The sequence below is a fragment of the Macaca thibetana genome, chromosome 9, assembly GCF_024542745.1.
Source record: "Macaca thibetana thibetana isolate TM-01 chromosome 9, ASM2454274v1, whole genome shotgun sequence".
NCBI classification, from domain to species: Eukaryota; Metazoa; Chordata; class Mammalia; order Primates; family Cercopithecidae; genus Macaca; species Macaca thibetana.
Genome location: NC_065586.1, coordinates 5,168,875 through 5,192,826, shown reverse-complemented (window position 1 = coordinate 5,192,826; position 23,952 = coordinate 5,168,875). Strand labels below are relative to the sequence as shown.

Genomic DNA, 23,952 nt, shown 5'->3' with positions numbered 1-23,952 from the left:
AGAAGTTTGATCTCAAAAACTGCCAACCTTGAGAGCCATTGGGAAATGAATAAGATAAAGGTCAACATAGTCCAGTTGACGTTTTTTTCAGTGAGCTTTCCAAGGCTGGTTGTACCAACTCTGGTTGATGGAAAGTACACCAAAGCTGCAGGGTAAAACTAAAGAATTGTGTTGAATAAAAACATGACCCAGTTTTATTAGTTTGCCCCATCTAATAGTTAGACATTTTTTCCACTGGTTCAAAACTGAAGACTGCTAGCAAAAAAAATTCACATTCTTGTTGTATTTTCTTTTGATATGATCTATCCATGTAAATTCTACTATCTATTGCAAATATAGTTAGTACAATTGCTAAACAATGGAAATAAAATTTTCAATAGGTAAAAATTGATATCAATAATTATGTTCATTATCTGAATGTTTGATAGAATTTATAAAACACTTCAATTGTCTAATTTTCTCATCCATTGAACCCAATGGACAATAATAGTTATTCCTGTTGCTTAGAAACTAAAGAAAATAATGTTCTTAACATGATGACATTTGTGGAACTCCATTCAAGATACTTTAGTTATATGTTATTTAATACCTATAGGGCTCCCTTATTTTGTACTCTCCCCACTCACACTCTGATGAAAGGGACAATTGAGATTCAGAATAATATATTAATGAAAGTCATCCAGGACCTAAGAAAAGCTATATTATTATTATAGTTCTCTATGATTTTTTTTTTTTTTTTTTTTGAGACGGAGTCTCACGCTGTTGCCCAGGCTGGAGTGCAGTGGCGCGATCTCGGCTCACTGCAAGCTCCGCCTCCCGGGTTCCTGCCATTCTCCTGCCTCAGCCTCCTGAGTAGCTGGGACTACAGGCGCCCGCCACCGCGCCCGGCTAATTTTTTGTATTTTTAGTAGAGACGGGGTTTCACTGTGGTCTCGATCTCCTGACCTTGTGATCCGCCCGCCTCGGCCTCCCAAAGTGCTGGGATTACAGGCTTGAGCCACCGCGCCCGGCCTATAGTTCTCTATGATTTTATAGCCTGATCTGAGATTTTTTTCCCCAAGAGTGTGGATCAGAGCCAGTGTTAGCATGTCCCTCCCACTTGGAAGAACAGAATAGTGTGTAGATATTCACACTGTGAACTATTTTCCAAGAAGCAACACAGAAACTTAATAGAAAAACTGAAAGAATTCATAGACCCTTTGAAAGAAGTGGCAGGCTGCAGCATACACTATAAGATAGATGAAAAACTGTAAGTGCCCAGAGTGTAAGAAGGGGAGAAACTGCCTCCAGAATATCCTTTCCTACCAGAGAATCTGAAAATGTAGGCCATGGGGCCTAACTGATTTAGGGAGAGGTGAGAAATAAAGTAGAAGCAGCAGTGGGAAATGCCACAAAGGCATTCCCAATCTCCAGCATGGACAGAAGGAGGCCATTTCTTATTTTATCTCACAGGGGACCCTCAGTGAAGTCAGCCAACTAGTTCAGGCAAGGGTCGCAGATTGAAAGAAGCTCCCAACTGAATTTCATATTATTGTTTTGAGTGGGGATGAACTCCTTTGGTTAGAACTCGGGGGCAAGCAAGAAGTGTGCTGCAGACACAAATGCAGAATTCTTGTGCCCAGCCTTGCAGTTGGATAAGGAGGGGCATAGCTTGAAAGCCACAGTTGCTATCTCTACAGGAAAACTTTTGTCCCAGGGCAGTTCTGAATTCTGAGCACAGGCTACTTAGAACTTAGTCCAGTGCTCCTAGCACCTGCACTCAGCAGCCTGGGCAACAAAGCACTGTAGAACTGAGATCTGCCTTGCCAATTGTGTGGGATCTCAGTGAGGCTTACTGCCACCTGTTACTCCCACTCCCTGTGTGAATACTTCTGCGCAACAAAGGCAGTTATACTCCCTTCTGCAACATGACCCTATTGGCCTGAGAACCATCTCCTTGCCCTCAGAGCAGCTGCAGCTAGCACCACTCCAGGAGAGTCAGAATGCAGACCTGCCTAACCCTGACCCAACCTGGTTGTGCCCCTCCACCCACCCTGGTAGCTTAACACAAAGGACGTAAACTTTTGGGAACTCTATGACCCTGCCCATCACCTGAGAAACGAGAATACCTCCCTAGGGAAACATAAGGCAAGCTCAAATCGCACAGCTGGTGCTCTTGTGCAAGAGCTGGAGGCCAATGCAGTTCATTACAGCATTCCTAGGTAGAATAACATTGCACCCAGGAAGAATAAAACTTGTTTGTAATCTCAGCTGACCCCATTGCCTGCATCTATCTGACTAACCAGAAGTCCTGAGTCTGTTCCTGAGACAAGTTCACTACCATTATAACCAGCATTTGAGAAAGCCAACACAAAATGGCTATCTGCAACCAAGGAATCTCACAGTCTATGTCACTTCCCTGACGCCATCATGAGAACTGGTGCTGGTACCCACTGCTGGGAGACATGAAGACAGGTCATATCACAGGATCCCTTTCCAATATTCCCCAGCACTAGCCCAGAGAGGGGCAACCCCACTGGGTCGTTAGACCCAGAAGAGCAATAGCAATCTGTCACTGTAGTCTGGCTCTCAGGATCTTTTACTCATAATGTAATAGAAAGAGCATCACATCAGGACAAAAATATCCAGTTAGCAGGACTTGAGTTCCAGATCTTTACACTGGCAGCAAGTTTCTTTCAGCAGAGACACAATCTCAGTGCTAGATTCAGTAGGGAAAGTCTGAACCTCTACCACCAACAGTCAAGTGGCCTTGGTGCTCATGAAGAGTCTTGGAGAAGGGGTCTTCTTTCCCCCCTTTTCCATCAATGCAGACATAGCTAGGGCTTCTCCTAAAGAAGCTCTGCATGGGTACACCCATACACAGCTTTCCTGGAACACTTCAGAATGACTGCGTCCCCACAGGAAGGGCACTCCCCATGTTCAGGCTTGCATGAGAGGCAGTCACAATTTCTCCCTACTTGGAACATCAACATTTCTACAGATGAAAAGAGGTACCTGTCTGATCTCAAGATTCAGAACACTGGGACAAGAGTGAGACTGGGAAGCGCATAGCTTTCCTGTCAACCTGGCATGGGAGCAGAGGTAGCTTCCATCCTTAGCATTGATAAAAGAGGTGAATCCAATTGAAAACTCTCCCAACCACATTGGGTACTTCATTTATCCACCTGCTTTAGTTACAAATGGTTCCTACCCAGAGATACCACCTCTACTGGCCTGTGGTTGTATCCCTGGGTAGGGGATACTCAATAAATAAAATAGTGGGAAAAATTGAATAAATATAAAAGTACATATAACAGCAGCATAAGATAAGCTTCAAGAGACTGCTGCCGTTCCAATCCCACAGGAGACAGTGAACTTGCCCACACACTGAGTATATAGCTACTACAACCAACATCTGAGGAAGCCATTATACAAAGACTCTCTATAACCAAGGAACTCATATAAGTCTTCACACCTAATAGCACTAAGAACCCAATTAGGCTATTATAAACTATAAATATTAAAGTCAGATCCTTAAAAGGGAAAAAAGAAATTAAAGAAAAACAGGGAAATCAAAAATGAATTCAAGAATAATTAGAAGAAATAATCTAGCAAAATGAGAGGACATCAGAAAAGTAATTATGGTAATATGACAAAACAAGATTTTGTCAATCCCAAACCCTGGGGCCACCCAAGTCACCCCAAAAAGATCACACTAGCTCCCCAGCAATAAATTCAAACTAAGATAAAATATTTGAAATACCAGATAATGAATTCAGAAGGTTCATTATTAAGCTACTCAAGGAGATATCACAGAAAGGTGAAAAACAACCTAAAAAATTAAAAAAAAATTCAGGATATAAATAAAAAATTTTCCAGAGAGATAAATATCACAAAGAAAAACCAATCAGAACTTCTGGAAATGAAAGACACATTTGGGGAAATACAAAATGCAGTGGAAAGTTTCAACAATAGACTAGAACAAGTAAAGGAAAGAATTTCAGAGCTCAAAGACAAGGCTTTTGAATTAATCCAATCAGACAATGATAAAGAAGAATCAATCAGGCTGGATGGATGGCTCACACCTGTAATCCCAGCACTTTGAGAGGCTGAGTTGGATGAATCACTTGAGGTCAGGAGTTCAAGATCAGCCTGGCCAACATGGTGAAACCCAGTCTCTACTAAAAATACAAAAATTAGCCCAGCATAGTGGCATGTGCCTACAATTCCAGCTACTCAGGAGCCTGAGGCAGGAGAATCGCTTTAACCTGGGAGGCAGAGGTTGCAGCAGTGAGCCAAGATCACGCACTTGCACTCCAGCAGCCTGGGCAACAAAGCAAGACTCTTGTCAAAAAAAAAAAAAAAAAACCAAAAAACAAAAAACAAATTATCTAAGAAATATGAGATTATGTAAAACAGCCAAACCTAAGAATAACTGGTGTTCCTGAGGGAGAAAAGAAGTCTAAAAGTTTGGAAAACTTACCTGAGAGAATAATTGAGAAAAAATTCCCTGGCCTGGCTAGAGATTTAGATATCCAAATAGAAGAAGCTCAAAGAACTCCTTGGAAATTCATTGCAAAAATATTACCACCAAGTCACATAGTCATGAGTCTATCTAAAGTCAACATGAAGGAAATCTAAGAGATGTGAGAAAAAAGCATCAGGTAACACAAAGAAAAATCAAACTAACAGAACTTCTAAGCAGAAAACTTAAAAACTAGAAGGGATTGAGGTCCTATCTTTAGCCTTCTTAAACAAAATAAATGTCAGCCAGAAATTTTGTGTCCAGCAAAACTACGTTTCATGAATGAAGGAGAAATAAAGTCGTTTTTAGAAAAACAAATGATGAAGGAATTTGACATTATCAAACCAGTTCTACAAAGCATGCTATAAGGAGTTCTAAATCTTCAAACAAAAGATTGTTATTCACCACAATGGAACCTCCTGAAAGCATAAAACTCATGAATCCTATAAAACAATACACAACAGCAACCAAAAGTATTTAGGTAACAACTGAAATGATGAAAAGAACAGTACCTCACATCTCAGTAATAACATTGAACATAAATGGCCTAAATTCTCCACTTAGAAGATACAGAATGGCGAAATGGATAATAAATTACAAACCAAATACCTGCTGTATTGAAGAGATTCACCTAACACATAAAGATTTGGATAAACTCAAGTTAAAAAGGTGGAAAAAGAGATTCCATGCAAATGGAAACCAAAAGTATGCAGGAGTTGCTACTCTTATATCAGACAAAACAGACTTTAAAGCAACAGCAGTAAGAAAAAAAAGACAAAGAAAATCATTATATAATGATAAAAGAACCAATCTAGCAAGAACATATTACAATCTTAAATTTATATGCACCTAACACTGGAGCTCCCAGATTTGTAAAACTATTACTAGCAGACTTAAGAAATGGATAGCAACACAGTAATAGTGAGGCACTCAATACTCCATTGTACAGTGCTAGTCAGATAATCAAGGCAGAAAGTAAATAGGAAACAATGGATTTCAGATACTCTAGAAAAATGTTTACTAAACAGATGTTTACAGAACATTCTACCCACCAACTGCAGAATATACATTCTTCTCATCAGCACATGGAACATTCTGCAAGATAGACCATATGATAGGCCACAAAACAAGTGTCAAACTTGAGAAAATCCAAATTATATCAAGTATCTCTTAGAACACAGTGTAATAAAACTAGAAATTGACTCTGAAAGGAACCCTCAAAACTATACAAATACATGGAAATTAAACAATCTGCTCTTGAATGATTTTGGGTTAACAATAAAATCAAAATGGCAATTCAGTAATTTTTTGAAATAAATGATAGTAGTGACACAAGTTATGAAAACCTCTGGAATACAGCAAAAGCAGAGCTAAAAGGCAAGTTCATATCATTAAATGCCTACATCAAAGAGTCTGAAAGAGCACAAATTGACTAAAGATGTACTAGAGAAACAGGAACTAACTAAACCCAAAGATATTAGAAGAAATAATATTAGAGCAGAACTAAATGAAATTGAAACAAAACACCCCCAACAAAAGATCAGTGAAAGATAAAGCTGGTTCTTTGAAAAGAGGAACAAATTTGCTGGACCATTAGTGAGATTAACCAAGAAAAGAAGAGAGAAGATCCAAATAAGCTCAATTAGAAGTGAAACTGGACACATTACAAATGTATCATAGAAATACAAAAAATCATTCAGGACAACTAAGAACACCTTTATGTGCACAAACTATAAAATCTAGAGTAGATTGGTGAGAAATTCTGAGATACCAGCCAGGCTCCAACTTTGAAAACAGGTGCATCTACGGGTGGCAGTCTATTGTGTTGACTCCTTTCTACACAGCCATTAGCCATTCTGTGTGCATGCCAGAACTATATATGAGGAGTAAAGACATACACTCCAAGGATGTAGAGTTATACATAAGAAATTAACTGCAACCTGTAAAAGATTAGTAAAGTATGCTTTAGTCTTAAAAAATAAGGATAACTTTTTTTAGGAGACATAAGTTCAGTGAAATTTAAAATGATTGACTTATCTATCAAATTTGGATAAATATTTGAAAGGTACATTTTTAAAACAACAAAGCCATAAATGGAACAATTTTCTATTTTAATATGAGTATTTCAGGAGTTTTTCTATTTCCAATGATATTAAAAGGAACTAGATGCCAGGTCTCACTGCCTTCCCCTGATACCAGCCCTGATCTTCTCTTTGCTATGCAGGCACTCAAGTTTATCAAAGCTAAAGTTTTCATGTTGTGCTTTTCCTTACTTCCCCTTCATGCCAATTTTCATTACAAAGTAAACCGCTAGTGTTGATGTTTTCAAGATGTTTCTCTGTAAATTCTTACAATGTAAAGTTGAGAAAAGTGAGACAAATTTTTATGTGACTAGTCCTTATTCACACACTTAGTAGCCTTGGAATACATGCTTTCTTCCAGTATAGAAATAGTTCAGTCTAGAAAATAAAGTCTCCATTTTGCCTACTTTCATGTCAGGGGACCACCCATACCATTTTGATACAAATCTGATGCATATTAACATGGACCAAAAATTTAAAATTTCTCTTGTGAGGTTCTAGTTTTTTCTTAAAGTTATTTTTCCCTTCAGATAATTTTCCTAGAGGTGAAAGTTGTACATGGGAAATTGTATTAAGTCCAAGACCAGTATTATTACTCTGTCATGCTCAAGGCCACACAGCAGCTCAGCAATACTCTCCCCAAGGGTTTTCATACACCCCATCTCCAGACACTGCTACCACAAAGATTTTGTTTGATCATGTACACTTGGAAGAATAAACAATTTCTTCAATGATAGAAAGAAATAGAGAAACCATTCCACTGCAGTCAATCTCCTACAAAAGGAAATGCCAGGCAGTGTTCTTCATTGTTGAGTTTTAAATATTCTGCAAAGCTGGGAATACCCATAAACAGAAGAAAAAAAAAAACAGTGCACAAAAGAAAAGTAAGCGGTACATGACCATATGACCAGACCTCAATGCAGAACAGATTGACTGCCTTTTCTCATTGAACTTGGAATAGCTCTGGCCTATTAAAACAGACCAAGTGAATCATGCAGAGTAACACAGGAACACAAAGCTAAAAGCCAGGTCATCATCTACTTATTCCAGCTTTGCTCTTTTAAATGCTCAACACTGAAAATATGATTGTTACCTCTGGAGGCACATAGGTGCCAAATCCTAATACAGGCATGAAATGACCATCATTTAGCTCCACACGCTGATATTTGGGATCCATTGAATGTCACTCCTTTTGCTAAGCAGACGCTGTTTCCTTCTTCAACATCCAGCATTTATATTCACAGGTTATATAAACAATGGGCAAGCAATGTGACACTGCCCACTGTCTGGGGCTGACCAATGCCATGTAGGAAGAAGCAAGTGATGGTATATTACACAGGCTGTGAAGAAAATTGAATCCAGTCCACTTGGCTTTTATCAAAGATAATTCTTAAGTACATTTTTATATAGTCAGAATAAAATTATTTTTTGCTAAAGTAAAATGTTCTATCTGGAATCTATCTATCTGGCAATTTATTATCTATCTATCTATAATCTATCATCTGTCTTATCTATCTTATAAATTCCTCCAACAGATTTATAGAATGATTATCATATATTAGACTATAAAACACTTCTAGAAACAAGTCTCGTTTTTGTTCATGCCATGACGATGTTTCATCTTTATTTTATGTCATATAAATGATCAACCATTTTACATCTTTCTGCCACATGACACTATTTAAAGGAGTGACTAGTAAGCATTTAACAGGTGACAATAAAAAAATTAAACATTAAAACCAAAAGAAACTTTCTCCTTTTACCTTTCCATGAGCTAATATATATATTTTTTCTTTTCATTGTAGAAGGAATATTCATTCCTGATGAAAATGCAGTCCTGATGATGTTGTAATCCTGACAAAGGTACAAAGGAAAAAGAAAACACAGAAATTCTGACATGTTTATTAGAGTATTAATTATTAACAATGTTTGGTCTTTGGACATCATTTCCAATATGCAAACAGTGCCTTATAGTATTTGTATCTTTCATCCAGTTTTAGAAGAAACTATCAAAAGTAACTTCCCAAAAAACTGGTAACTATTTTATATAATTTGTGATCCTGTTAAATATTATAAAACTGGAAACTAATTACAATAAATTGGTGAATAATCCTCACATGCCTTAATTTTTACTTGTGTCTCTCTTTGGAGGGCAGCTTTGAACAGATTGGGCCAGACACGTTGGCTCACACCCATGTAATCCCAGCACTTTGGGAGGCTGAGGTGGGTGGATCACTTGAGATCCAGTGTTCGAGACCAGTCTGGCAAATATGACAAAACCTCATCTCTACCAAAAATACAAAAACTAGCCATGCAAATGTCTGTAATCCCAGCTACTCAAGAGGCTAAGTAGGCAGAGGCTACAGGGAGCCAAGGTCGTGCTACTGTACTCCAGTTTGCATGATATATGATTAACATCCCTGATGAATCAACACCAATATCTGTTGTTTTTTGACATTTTAAGAATAGTCATTCTGACTTGTGTAAAATGATATCTTAATGTGCTTTGTTATGTGTATCGTAAGTGTACATTAAATGTAAATGACTTAAATTTCCACATCAAAAGGAAGATTTGCAGAGTGGGTTTTAAAAAATCCAGGATGCAGCTATATGTTCTGAACCAGAAACTCACTTTAGATGAGGACATAAATAGTGTGAACATGAAGGACAGAAATAAGTATTTTAAGAAAATAGTAACCAAAGAAAAGATGTGATAGCTATACCAGGATCAAACAAAATAAAATTTAGTCAAAAACTCTGACAAGAGATAAACAAGACATAAAACACAGGCATATTTTATAGCTATTAAAAGTCGGGTTACAGACCACCAATATAAAGCAAACACCACAATAAAATGAATGACATAATTTTTAAAATTTCAACTGTATATAAAAATAATGTTTATTCTATATTAGATGAGCAATAGTATCTAAGGAAAAAATATACATATCTTAATTTAAATATTTTTTGTTACAAAATGCTAACAATTATCTGAACCTTCACAGCAGGATGTAATCTTTTGGCTGCTAGAAATTACTCCCTCACTGGGACTCCATTCCAAAATGGCTGAATAGGAACAGCTCCTGTCTGCAGCTCCCAGCGTGATTGATGCAGAAGACAGAGGCCAGCATCATCCTGATACCAAAGCCTGGCAGAGACACAACAAAAGAAGAGAATTTTAGACCAATATCCCTGATGAGCATCAATGGTGAAAATCCTCAATAAAATACTGGCAAACCAAATCTAGCAGCACATCAAAAAACATATCCACCAAGATCAAGTTGGCTTCATCCCTGGGATGCAAGACTGGTTCAATATATGCAAATCAATAAACGTAATCCATCACATAAACAGAACCAATGATGAAAACCACATGATTATCTCAATAGATGCAGAAAAGCCTTGACAAAATTCAACACCCCTTCATGCTAAAAACTCTCAATAAACTAGGTTTTGATGGAACGTATCTCAAAATAATAACTTTTTATGACAAACCCACAGCAAATATCATACTGAATGGGCAAAAACTGGAAACATTCCCTTTAAAAACTGGCACAATATTGGCGGAACCCACCCCCAATATTTCAATGTAGGTTCTTTCTATTTTCCATGTGTCAGCTGGCTGAGAAATACAGTATAAAGAGAAGAATTTTACAGCTGGGCCACCGGGGTGACATCACATATAGGTAGGACTGTGACACCCACCTGAACCTCAAAACCAGCAAATTTTTATTAAGGGTTTCAAAAGGGAAGGGGGTGTAAGAACAGGGAGTAGGTACAAAGATCACATGATTCTGAGGGAACAGGACAAAGGGCAAAAGAAGAACTACTGAGAAGGGTCCAACAAAGATCACAAGGCAAAGGGCAAAAGCAGAACTACTGATTAGGGTCTATGTTCAGCGGTGCACATATTGTCTTGATAAACATCTTAAACAACAGAAAACAGGGTTCAAGAGCAGAGAACTGGTCTGACCACAAATTTACCAGGGCAGAGTTTTTCCCCACCCTAGTAAGCCTGAGGGCACTGCAGGAGACCAGGGTGTATCTCAGTCCTTATCTCAACTGCACAAGACAAACATTCCTAGAGTGGCCATTTATAGACCTCCCCCCAGGAATGCATTCCTTTCCCAGGGTATTAATATTAATATTCCTTGCTAGGAAAAGAATTTAGTGATATCTTCCCTACTTGCATGTCCGTTTGTAGGCTCTCTGCAAGAAGGAAAATATGGGTCTTTTTGCCCTACCCCACAGACAGTCAGACCTTATGGTTATCATCCCTTGTTCCCTAAAAATCGCTGTTATTCTGTTCATTTTCAAGGTGCACTGATTTCATATGGTTCAAACACACGTTTTACAATCAATGTGTACAGTTAACAGAATTATCACAGTTGTCCTGAGGTGATGTATATCCTCAGCGTACAAAGATAACAGGATTAAGAGATTAACATAAAGACAGGCATAAGAAATTATAAAAGTATTATTTGGGAACTGATAAATGTCCATGAAATCTTCACAATTTATGTTCCTCTGCCATGGTTCCAGCCAGTCCCTCCATTTGGTGTCCCTGACTTCCCACAAGCACTAGACAGGGGTGCCTTCTCTCATCACTCCTATTCAACATAGGAGCAAGAGAAATCAGGCAAGAGAAAGAAAGGATATTCAGTTAGGAAAAGAGGAAGTCAAATTGTCCCTGTTTGCAGATGACATGATTGTATATTTAGAAAACCCCACCATCTCAGCCCAAAATCTTCTTAAGCTGATAAGCAACTTCAGCAAAGTCTCAGATACAAAATCAATGTGCAAAAATCACAAGCATTCCTATACACCAATAAGAGACAGAGAGTGAACTCTCATTCACAATTGCTAACTCTCATTCACAATTGCTACAAAGAGAATAAAATACCTAGGAATCCAACTTACAAGGGATGTAAAGGACCTCTTCAAGGATAACTACAAACCACTGCCCAACGAAATAAAAGAGCACACAAACAAATGGAAGAACATTCCATGCTCACGGATAGGAAGAATCAATATCGTGAAAATGGCCATACTGCCCAAGGTAATTTATAGGTTCAATGACATCCCCATCAAGCTACCAATGACTTTTCACAGAATTGGAAAAAAACTACTTTAAAGTTCATATGGAACCAAAAAAGAACCCACATTGCCAAGACAATCCTAAGCAAAAAGAACAAAGCTGGAGGCATCATGCTACCTGACTTCAAACTATACTACACACCTGCAGTAATCAAAACAGCATGGTACTGGTACCAAAACAGAGATATAGACCAATGGAACAGAACAGAGCCCTCAGAAATATCACCACACCTCTACAACCATCTGATCTTTGACAAACCTGACAAAAACAAGAAATGGGGAAAGGATACCCCATTTAATAAATGGTGCTAGGAAAACTGGCTAGCCATATGTAGAAAGCTGAAACTGGATCCCTTTCTTATACCTTATACAAAAATTAATTCAAGATGGATTAAAGACTTAAATGTTAGACCTAAAACCATAAAAACCCTAGAAGAAAACCTAGGCAATACCATTCAGGACATAGGCATGGGCAAGGAATTCATGACTAAAACACCAAAAGCAATGGCAACAAAAACCAAAATTAACAAACAGGATCTAATTAAACTAAAGAGCTTCTGCACAGCAAAAGAAACTACCATCAGAGTGAACAGGCAACCTACACAGAATGAGAGAAAATTTTTGCAATCCACCCATCTGACAAAGGGCTTATATCTAGAATCTACAAAGAACTTAAACAAATTTACAAGAAAAAAATCAAATAACCCCATCAAAAAGTGGGCAAAGAACATTAACTGACACTTCTCAAAAGAAGACTTTTATGCAGCTAACACGCATATGAAAAAATGCTCATCATCACTGTTCATCAGAGAAATGTGAATCAAAACCACAATGAGATACCATCTTACACAAGTTAGAATGGCAATCATTAAAAAGTCAGGAAACAAGTGCTGGAGAGGATGTGGAGAAATAGGAATGCTTTTACACTGTTGGTGGGAGTGTAAACTAGTTCAACCACTGTGGAAAATAGTGTGGCAATTTCTCAAGGATCTACAACTAGAAATACCATTTGACCCAGCCATCCCATTACTGGGTATATAACCAAAAGATTATAAATCATGCTGCTACAAAGACACATGCACACATATGTTTATTGCGGCACTATTCACAATAGCAAAGACTTGGAACTAACCCAAATGTCCAGCAATGACAGACTGGATTAAGAAAATGTGGCACATATACCCCATCGAATACTGTGTAGCCATAAAAAAAGGATGAGTTCGTGTCCTTTGTAGGTACATGGATGAAGCTGGAAATCATCATTCTGAGCAAATGATTGCAAGGATGGAAAACCAAACACCACATGTTCTCACTCATAGGTAGGAATTGAACAATGAGAACACTTGGACACAGGGCAGGGAACATCACACACCAGGACCTGTTGCGGGGTGGGGGATGGGGGAGGGATAGCATTAGGAGAAATACGTAATGTAAATGAGTTAATGGGTGCAGCAAACCAACATGTCATGTGTATACATATGCAACAAACCTGCACATTGTGCACATGTACCCTAGAACTTAAAGTATAATAAAAAAAAAAAAGAAAGAAATTATTCCCTCACTGTTGATTGCTGCTGACTGATCAGGGTCATGGTTGCTGAGTTCTGAAATGACTGTGGCAATTTCTTAAATAAAATACAACAATGAAATTTGCCTCATTGATAGACTTCTTTCACAAAAGATTTCACTGTAGAGAGATTTCTCTGTTTGACAGCTTACAGTGTAGAACTTCTTTGAAAGTTGAAGTCATTTCTCTGTAATCCAGCCACTACATCATCAACTATCTTTTCATAATATTTTAAATCCTTTGTCATTGGAGCATCTTCACCATCTCACAATGGTTAAGAGATTAAACCCAAAAACAACTTTTTGTGCATTCATATGAAGGAACTCTTAATCTCTTAAAATTTTATCATGAGATTACAGCAATTCAATCACATATTAAAGCTCTACTTCTCATTCTAGTTTTCTTGCTATTTCCATTACACCTGCAGTTACCAAAACCTTAACCCCGTTAAAATCATCCTTGAGAGTTGTAATTAACTTTTTCCAAACTTCTGTTCATGTTGATATTTTGACATTTTCTTATGAATTACAAATTTTCATGATGGCATTCAGAATGCTGAATTCTTTCCAGAAGGCTTTCCATTTACTTTTCCTGGATTCATCAGAAGAATCACTATCTATGGCAGCTATAACTGATTGAAATGTATTTTATGAACAATAAGACTTGAAAGTTAAAATTACTCCTTTATCCATGTGCTGAAGAATAAATGTTGTGAAAGCAGTCATAAAAACAAATGCAATATTTTGGTACCTCTGCATTAGAACTCTTTGTTAACCAGGTGCATTGTCATTGAACAGCAATATTTTGAAAGGAATCTCTTTTTGAGCTGTCGTTTTCAACTGCTGCTTTTTATTTTAAGCAGTAGACTTGAAATATTCAGTAACCATGCTATGAAGAGCTATGCTGTAATACAGTCTTTTTCTATTTATAGAGTGTGGTTTTGAAATTATAATAAAGCATTGGTTTTATTCTGAAATCAGCAGGCACAGGAGCTACTAACACAAGAGTCAGCCTGTCTTTTGAAGCCAGGCATTGACTTCCTTCTAAATATAAAAGTCCTAGATGGCACCTTTTTTGATACAACACCCTTTCACCTACATTCAAAATCAATTGTTTATTGTAATCACTTTCATTAATGATCTTACATAAATCTGGTTGACCTGCTGCAGATTCTCTATCAGTACTTGATGCTTTATTTTGTATTTTTTTGTTATGGAAATGGCTTATTTTATTCAACCTCATGCACCAACCTCTACTAGATTTCAACATTTTCTCTGCAGCATCCTCACCTCTATGAGCCTTCATACAGTTGAAGAGAGTTAAGGTCTTCTTCTGGATTAGGCTTTGGCTTAAGGGAATGTTGTGGCTGGTTCATCTTCTGTCCACATCATTAAAACTTTCTTCTTAGCAACAATAAAACTTGTTTTGCATTCTTACCATTTTGTATTCAACTGGAGTAGCATTACAGATTCCTTAAAGAACTTTTCCTTTGCATTCACAACTTGGCTAAATAATTAACAATAGACCTAGCTTTCAACCTACCTCAGCCTTCAACATGCATTCATCAATAAGCTTAATCATGTGTAGCTTTTGTGTTTAAGTGAAAGATATGCTATTCTTTCTTTCATGTGAACATTTAGAGGCCACCGGAGGGTTACAATTTGACCTAGTTTTAACATTCTTGTGTCTTAGGGTATAGGAAGGCCTGAACAGAGGGAAAGAGATAGGGGAACCACCTGTCACTGAAGCAGTCAGAAGACACACAATTATCTATTGCATTCACTGTCTTATATGGGCACAGTTTAGGGTATCCCAAAACAAGTATAGCAGTAACACCAAGATTACAGATCTGGTAGACCTCTGGAGAGGACCCCAGGCTGCTTACACTCATGGCAAAAGGGGATGTGGAGTTAGCATGCACTGAGGTTAGATGGTGAGAGAGGAAAGCAATAGAAGGGGAGTAAGGTGTGAGGCTCTTTTTAATAAGCAGCCATCAAGAAAAGTAATAAAGCAAGAATTCACTTACTACTGCAGGCAGAGCACCAAGCCACTCATGATGGATCTGTCCCAATGACCATAACAACTCCACTAGGCCCCAATTCCTACATTGAGAACTCAGCATATGGTTTAGAGGGTCAAATATCCCAATTACAGCATTCTGACCCTGGTCAATGAACGTCACACCCTTCTTACAGGCAAAATGTAACCATTTCATCCCAATAGTCCCCAAAAGTTTTAACTTGGTCCAGCACCAACTTAAAATTCCAAAGCACAAAAGTTCATCTCAGACTCAAGGCAAGTTCCTGCCAGTTATGAGCCTGTGAAGTCAAAAACAAGTTATTTACTTTTGAAGTAGAACATTGTTATCAGTTGTGAGTAAACATTCCTTTTCCAGAAGATAAAAAAATTAAAAACAAAACAAAACAAAACAAAAAAATGGTGTGGGTAAGGTCAGGAGAAACAGGACCTGTGGAAGTCAGAATGCCAGCAAGGCAGACGTGAAACCTTATAGCTCCAAGATAATTTCCGGGGACTTTGTGTCCTGCGTCCTGGGCACATTGGTGCAAGGGGCCAGCTCTTGAGCATTTGGGCAGCACTGTCTCCATGGTGTTGCTGGGCGCAGCCCACATGACTCCTCTTACAGGTTGGAGTTCTATTCCCATGAGACTTTTCCAGGCAGAAGTTTCAAGCTGCCAAAGGGTCTGTGATTCTGGGATCTGGAGGGCTGTGGTCCTGCTCCCACATCTCCACTAGGCAGAAACCCCATGGTGAATTCTGACCCCACATTTCTGCTTAGCATTGCCCAAGTAGAGACTCTGGGTGGGGCCTCCACTCCTGCAGTAGGCTTCTGCCTGGCTCGCTGAAGCTGCCAAATCTCAACTACTCTTGTGCCACAGAGATATCTGGTTTGAAGCTCCCCTTTTTTTTTCTACTCAGAATTCCCTCCAATGACCAGGTATGAGGCCTCTGGCTTCACAAGGCTCAAGGGACTAGGTGGCTGCTATGTGGGGGACTTCTGCCTGAAGAGTGTGGGTTCGTGGGGTTGATAAGAATTCAAAAATTTTCCCAGATTGTATACAATGAGAAACTGATCTCAGGAGGCCAGGAGAATACTCAGTAGTATAGGAGATAGAGAGGAGTTTAATTGGCTCACAGTTCTGCAGGCTGTGTAGGATGCATGGCTGGGTAAGCATCAGGAAACTTACAGCCATGGTGGAAGGCAAGGGGAAGGAGACATGTCTTCATGTGGCCAGAGCAGGAGGAAGAGAGTGAAGGGGAGATGCTACACATCTTTAAACAACCAGATTTCATGAGAACTCACTATCACCAGAACAGCAAGGGTGAAGACTATCCCTATGATTCAATCACCTCCCACCAGATCCTTCTTCCAATACTGAAGATTACCATTGACATAATATTTGGGTGGGGACACAGATCCAAACCATATCAGACCTTTTGTTTAGAAAAATCATGAAGGAAAATGTACCAAATGATAAGTATCCTGTAATGAAAGAACTACAGATCATTCTTGTTTTATATTCTTTATTCTTCATTTTAAAAAAATTTATGGGTGTTACTTTATCAGGAAAAACAAACATCTTCCTGTTAAAGTCTTCATTTCATAAAAGAAAGGAAAGGCAAGCAACCTGCAAGTTCAGATCCTACTTCCGGCTCCTCTATCAAATACAGAAATCCTCTCTATGTCACCTAAAAGGAGGAAATTGTGGTGGTAATGTTCAATAGCTCATGGTCAATATTCTTCAGAAAATGGAAAATAAGGGTGATTAGCAGCACTGAAAGAGAAAAAATAATATTAATTTAGTAACTTTTTTCCATTCTGTCAAAGAGTTTTTTCTGAAGATGCACTTAGGATGGGCTAAAATTTCTGAATTTACCATTGAGTCCCTACTTGTACCTCGGCACACACAATTTAATCTATGGAGGGGATGAGATGCATCTCTAATACTCACACCTAAAAAACAATTATGTCTTACTTAAATATAATTATAAACATACCTGTTAGGAATTAAAATTACTGTTTGTTTTCCTTTTCATGTTCATTTTTCTTTTTCATAATTTGTTCTTTTTAATTGAGTGACATTAAAAAGTACCTTCTAAGCAGTTAAATGTGCCAGGAGTCATATTGACATAGGTTCACAGACAAGAGTAGGACAAGGCGTTCACAGTCTCATAAGGCAGATCACAGACTTATACTCAGCCTTCGGGTATAGAAAAGTTACTTCCTACATTTTTCTCATTGAAAATGTTTCTTCTCAGAATAATGGTGTGATTTTATGTAAAGGAGAGGGATTCTTCAGATCTTTTTTGGAGACTGAGTCTTTATTCTGGCAACCAAAATTGTATTTCCCCTGTTTCTAAACTCTCCTCTGAACTCCTCTCTGTTTAGCCTTCTCTCTCCTTAGTCCTGAAATCCTGCAGTAGTTGAGCAAATGGAACATCACGTTTATAAATAAACCAGTCAAGGGATGTTGGGTTCCCCAGAGGTGGACTTCAGGTGGACAAAGATGACACTGGAGTAAGAGTCCTGCCTTGAGGATCCAGAGAAACTCCAAAGGATCTTATCTTGGTAAAGGCCATTGACACCTCAGTCACTAGCATTTGAGGGTCTATGACTCTCATAATTCATTCACCATTCAGCATGGTGAGATTATATAACTGAGGAAATGGGGGGTTGTGGTAGGTAAAGAAGGCCAAGAAAGACAGAAATATTGCAGAAATAGTTGGTATCCTGAAGAGGGAATACCACATTAAGGCTTCCCTAGGACATAGGCAACCTTTGCCTTCGGGGGCCCATCCTGCACTAATACTTAAATTATGTTTTCCATTACCATGATGCAAACACAAAGATAGAGCAGGATGGAGTCATTATTACATATGCATTATTATTGTATTCATTTTTCTTCTGATTTTAATATAAATTAAAGAGAACGTTATGATGGACCCCCATAGGTTTGTAGGTACTACACACTGAGCCTTCTAGACTCACAGGCAGTGGGCCCTGAGTGCTAGACCCAGGCACAGATAGTAAGGGCATTCAAGAATTGGATTCACAATGGTGCAGACACTGGCAGTTTCACTTACAGACACATTTCTGCTGGGTCAGAGATTGAGTCCTGGAGGAAACCTCTGGTCTGAGGGCTACAGGGCATCTCCTATTTTATCCCATGCCTGAATTTGGGCATGTCTTCCTGATAGGGGGAAGATTTGTTCCCCCATTTCCCTGCATACTACAGAAAACAGCCTGTGAAAGAATCTACAAGCATCACTTACAATTGTAACTTATCATATCGGAGATTTCTGTTGAGGCCATCAATGGCTTTCATGTCTTCTGGAGTCAACTCAAAGTCAAAAATCTGAAAGGAAGAAAACACTCACATTAACCCCTCCCCAGGGCAGCGGCTTCTACATGAGAATACAAGGACTTTCCAGGAGGCAGAGGCGAGGACAGCATTAGGGGAAGCATTTTCATCTTCATCGGCTTCCAGATGCACTTGGCCTGAGACCTCTTCCACCTACATTCTGCCTCTTCTCCATCCCACCCCTCTCCTACTGAGCTCCACTTCTCAAAAGAAAGGTGTGCACTCATCAATCTAAAATATTTGTTGAGAATTGCTTGAGACAGAAAAAGGAAATCCTTTATTTTAAAATAGAAAAGAAAGTGTGCAAAATAACTGCCACCTGGACATGTCCACACTTTGTCAGGCTTTTGTTGCCTCAGTTCCCCTGGAACTTGATCCATCCTTGGAATGAGAAAGCCTTAGAACACAGGAGACTCCCACTCAAGAATCTGTTTACCCCAGAAAAAGCATTTCTGGACAACTGTTCTACTTGCTCAACTCAGGACCCCTAAATACTGTCTATTTCTAGCTGTGTTTTATCTTCCTTATAAAAAATGCTTACTAATTGATCTTTGAGACACTTACATCTTATGTTCAAAGAGTTCTGCATTTTTAATAACTCTCTCTTACTTAAGTCAAGAGAGGTTCATTTGTGTCAACACATAGTCCCTGATGAGGAGTCCCTTAATAGTAAAACAGATATTTTTGGTAAAAAAAAAAAAAAAAAAAAATACTAAGTTCATTATGTGATCCAGGAGACAATTCCACGAAAGACTCAGATACCTCTCCCTCTATCTATCTATCTAACGTGTTTATCTCTTTCTTTATATATATCTGTCCATTTTCTTTCTATCTACCAACACATTTATTCACAACTCTTTTTAAAAATGTACTTCAGAAGTTATATGGTTGTCAAGAGAGCAGGTATTAACATTTTGATTTGGATCAAAAAATAAAATGGATATTTTTTCTTTACGTTGTAACAATGAGATTTAGATTTACCGATTTAATTTTTCCACAAGTTAATATATTTAATCTATAACTTATTTTGAAATAAATACATTATATATGACTCAAATGTCATCTCTTATAAATATTAAACTCATAATAAAATTTGTAGCTGTCATTTTAAAATGAGAAACAGCTTACATATTTTTTCAAAATTCATGTGGGATTCAAAACAAAATAAGTTGGAGACCTGTGATTAATATAAGGTCCAGAGTGTATGTGGAGAAGGGTTTACAAAATAACTTCACTCATCAATTTCTTAGTTTGGTTAGTCTGTAACATTATACCTAACTTCATACCTGCTAGGGTCACTGCCAGGGGAAAGGTAATAAAAGATAATCCAGAAGGAGTCATTGTATTTAGGTTCTCACAGTCCAGAGAGCACACTGAAGTCTTAGTAAATGATGTAAAATTAATAAAGAAAAAAACTCACTAACAGAGTCATGCCAGGGGCTTTTGTGGTGAAAACTGGGCTGGGGTGTCCCAGTAGTTTAACAGAGCAGCTAATTTTATTTGGGTTTGATTTTAAAATACAAATAGGTATTTGTAGGTAGAGAAAGTGAAGGAGAGGAATCAGGGTCCTTGAAGTTCATTACCATGTAGAATTCCTGAAAAGGATGAAAATAAGTGAATTGAAATTTGCCTAGTGTCACACAACTAGTAAGTGGCAAAGCCAGGCCTAGAGATGATAAACCTTAGGCCTGAGTTCAGTGCTCTCTTGTTCGATCCTTCCACACTGCCCTCCTCCCTTAGCACACAGTGGAGAGAAGCACAGGAATGAATGACACGTGTTGCATTTTCCCATGTAAGGGTGATAACCCAGACCAGCGTCCATGGCTCACTCTGGAGTGACTCTGCTCAACCTGTACCTGGAAGTTCTCTTTGATTCTCTTCTCAGAGAAGCTCTTGGCCAGGACCACAACTCCCCGCTGCAGCTGATAGCGCAGGGCGACCTGGCCTGGGCTGCGACTGTGTTTCTTAGCAATGGATTTTAAGATTGGCTCCTCCAAGAGATGTGGGGAGTCGGGATCCACCCTGTTGGGGTAGGAACAGACACAGATGTGAAGGATGCAAAACGGAAAATCTAGAGTGTGCTGCTCCTTTTCCCCAAATTCTCCAGAGAGTTGAGAGGAGTAGGCACAATACAATTTGATTTAAAACGGTCTCATAACTATTCATATGGATTCATTCATAAATGCAGTGAACTGAAAACAATAAAGCTGTCCATTAACAGGTGAATGCATAAACAAGTTATCCATACCCTGGAATAATATCCAGAAATAAAATGGAAAGAATTACAGATACTCACAACTACATGAATGCATCTCACAGACACAGTGAGCCAAAGAAGCCAGGTGCAAAACAGTGTGCATGATCTCTTTCATATGAAAATTTAGAGCACACAAAACTAATCTAAGGAGAAAAAAAAACCAGAAAATAGTTTCCTAGCAATGAGAAGTTATTGTCTCAGAAGGAACAAAAAATAACTTTTTTGGGAGATAGTAAGTTTGTATACCACATTAGGGATGTGGGTTACAGAGTATGTCCATTTGCCAAAATAGTATAGCATTACAGCCTATGCAAGTTTTACCTAAAGATCACTTTAAAATTTATATTAGGAGTGAGATTGGGCATAAGTAGTCACATAGATGACACAGGAAGGAAAGAATGTTGGTGATATTTAAGCTCAGTGGTGATACATGGGAACAAACTACACCATTGCTTTTTGTTTTTAATCTTTGAACTTTTTAATAATAAAATTTTAGAACTTAGTTTTAATAGGAGTTTTTCAGCATCAACAGAATTCCCGCCATAGATTAGCTCTTTGATATTCTTATTACCACTGTGGGTCTCTTTGGGATCCCAGGGCACTGTAGGCGACTAGAACAATGTCCTTGGACTTGCAGAACTCCAGGAGTTTGCTCTGGTTGAGGTAAGGGTGACATTCCACCTGTAATTTTTCAAGACCAAAAGGTGTCACAATATATGAACCAACAATCACATGCAAATTTAAAATTGGCCGGAAGGCATGTGTAATACCACATTAATAGATGTACTATATTTTCATGTTGGTCCTTTTCCCCATGCACCTTCTGAAGCACCTTTAAATCCCATCGTTTGCCATACTGATACAGTAATTTTCTTATTCCTTTTCTATTTATGTTTGAAAATTATTAAAATACCTAGTGCCCCAATTATAGCCTCTAAAAGCCATTTTTAGTGAAAGAAACCAATATTGCTTAGAGGAAGGGCATATTCCAGTTCTGAGTGTGAAAGTTTCCATTTGAGCCTAGAAGAGCTTGCACTCTAGAAAGGAAAGAATAATGACAATGACGCATGCTGCCAAATGATCCAGGATCTTACTTGAAGAGGCTTCTGCTGGTCTAAATATGGAAATTTGAGCATCAAAAGACATAGTAATTATGATTAATGGAAAATGACATATTGGCTAAAATTCATAAATTCACACGGCATTAATCAAATGAGATGAAATCTGTAGCACTAAGCTTCAATTTGCAGGAAGCACAAAAGGAACATGTCAAAGTGTGTCACGTGGATCAATGAGTAAGCCATTAGTAAGTGATGTGGAAATTTTTACAGAACAAATGAATTAATTACTTTCATAAAACCGAAACTTTCACTGGATTCCTGACACCACCCTCTCCTGGTTGTCTCCACCTGTCTGGCAGCTCCTGTTCAATCTCCTTGCCAGTGCCTCTCTGCCTCACCCTCTCCTGTGGATTTTCCTGCCTGTTCCTTTTCATTCATGAACTTTCCCTAGGAGAACAAATCCATGTCTGTGAGTTTAGTTACTATCCATAAAACAATGACTGCAAACATCTGTATCTCCTCCTGGACCACTCTCTGAGCTCCAGACCAGAGCTGCCACTTCCCAACTCAGCACCTCCACATGGCTGTCTCACAGGAACTTTCATCCCCTCTGAAGAATTGTGCTCTTCCACCCCACTCAAATTGCCTTTCTCTCGTATCTTCTATTTCTGAGAGAAAAGAACTCTCATCTACATAGATGACATCAAAGCAGAAACTTGGAGACATGATTAAGCAAGAAGTGTGTGAAGAGCAGAAAGTCAGAGAAGGCCCTGTGGGCTAAGGGCTCACCTGGTTGCAGGTGGGCTTGTACTTGAGCCCTGGCTTGTTGAGGATGAGTTCCAGCAGCTTATGATTGAAATTGGACACCCCGATAGACTTGGTTAAACCTGCGTCTTTGCACTTCTCCAGGGCCTGCGGAGGAAGGATATGGGTGGTAGACCTTTAGTGTAAATTTTTCTTTTCAATTGGCATTTGACTTTGTAAATGCTGGAAATCTGTTTTAACATATATAAATATTAGACTGAATTAAACAGTTTTATCACTTGAATATACAATTTGCTAATGCATTACTTTGCTATGCATATACATTTGTCTCCTTGATTCTATTACATGCACACTTAGGACAGCAAGTAGACATATTTGTTGTCTCCCACTTATTTCAATGGTACCTATTTGGCTTGAGACATGCAATAGTTCCTTAACAAATTATACCAAAGTCATAAGAAAGGAAGACTCTCAGGTTTTCTGTTAGTAGACGGTTTTTTGCTACATCTATTCTAGAATGTTAAAAAAAAAAAATCAATCAAATGGGTTTTTCAAGGGCAGGTTCACTGTCCTGCACCTTCCACCCTCCTGCTGAGTCAGTCCGCAGCTGTCCCTCCTCCATGATGTGTTTCTATCCAAGGATAACACGCTGACCGCTCTTATAGGGCTCACATCCTCAACCTGATCTCAAGGCCAAAGGTGCTTCTGTGTCTAATTAGAACCTTAGAAGTTACAATTAAAATGAACCGTAGAGGCCATCTCATTCCACTCTCTCACTTCACAGATGAGAACACAGAGGCACAGAGGTCAGATGTGAGGTCAGACAACTGCTGGAGCAAAATCTCATCTCTTCTGACCCCTCCTCCTGTGATTTCAACCTCACCACACAGTGCTGCCTGGTGTCTGCAGCAGAACATACCTCCCAAGTGTCACAAAGGTCCACAGTTTCTAAAATAATCTCCCCACTGGCATTCTTTGGCAGTAATTCTTCCCCAGCCTGGAAAATAGAACAGAAGATAAAGAAGGATGTTTTCTATGGAACTCCCCTTTCTGGTGCCTAATGAGTTTGGTCAAACAACCTTCAAGAGTTTCAGGAGGCTGTGATTATTAATCTGAGTGTGCCTATTTGTGTCTGTGTGTGCATGCATGTGTGCATGTGTGTATATATATGTGTGGGTATGTGTGTAAATGTGTTTGTGTGTGTGTTTGCAGGCATGTGTGGATTATGTGTACATATGT

The 23,952-nt window shown here is 38.6% G+C and overlaps 2 protein-coding genes across 3 annotated transcripts in view; both read right to left on the bottom strand.

Moving 5' to 3' along the window:
• The window catches only part of LOC126963008 (aldo-keto reductase family 1 member C3), a 194,549-nt gene that overhangs the window by 13,925 nt on the left and 156,672 nt on the right, over window positions 1-23,952 (bottom strand). The gene's annotated exons all lie outside the window — the stretch shown is intronic.
• The window catches only part of AKR1C8 (aldo-keto reductase family 1 member C8), a 32,238-nt gene continuing 17,857 nt past the window's right edge, over window positions 9,572-23,952 (bottom strand). Inside the window, exons 4-9 of one of the 2 annotated variants that reach the window (XM_050804861.1) lie at window positions 23,633-23,710; window positions 22,738-22,860; window positions 21,459-21,568; window positions 20,487-20,652; window positions 18,542-18,624; window positions 9,572-9,733 (exon numbers count right to left, since the gene is read on the bottom strand). In XM_050804861.1, coding sequence (XP_050660818.1) covers window positions 9,619-9,733; window positions 18,542-18,624; window positions 20,487-20,652; window positions 21,459-21,568; window positions 22,738-22,860; window positions 23,633-23,710 — 675 coding nt within the window. In that variant the 3' untranslated portion in view covers window positions 9,572-9,618. Of the gene's footprint in view, window positions 9,734-16,793; window positions 17,044-18,541; window positions 18,625-20,486; window positions 20,653-21,458; window positions 21,569-22,737; window positions 22,861-23,632; window positions 23,711-23,952 lie in introns of those variants that run through there. The other variant, XM_050804862.1, reaches the window with a different exon arrangement.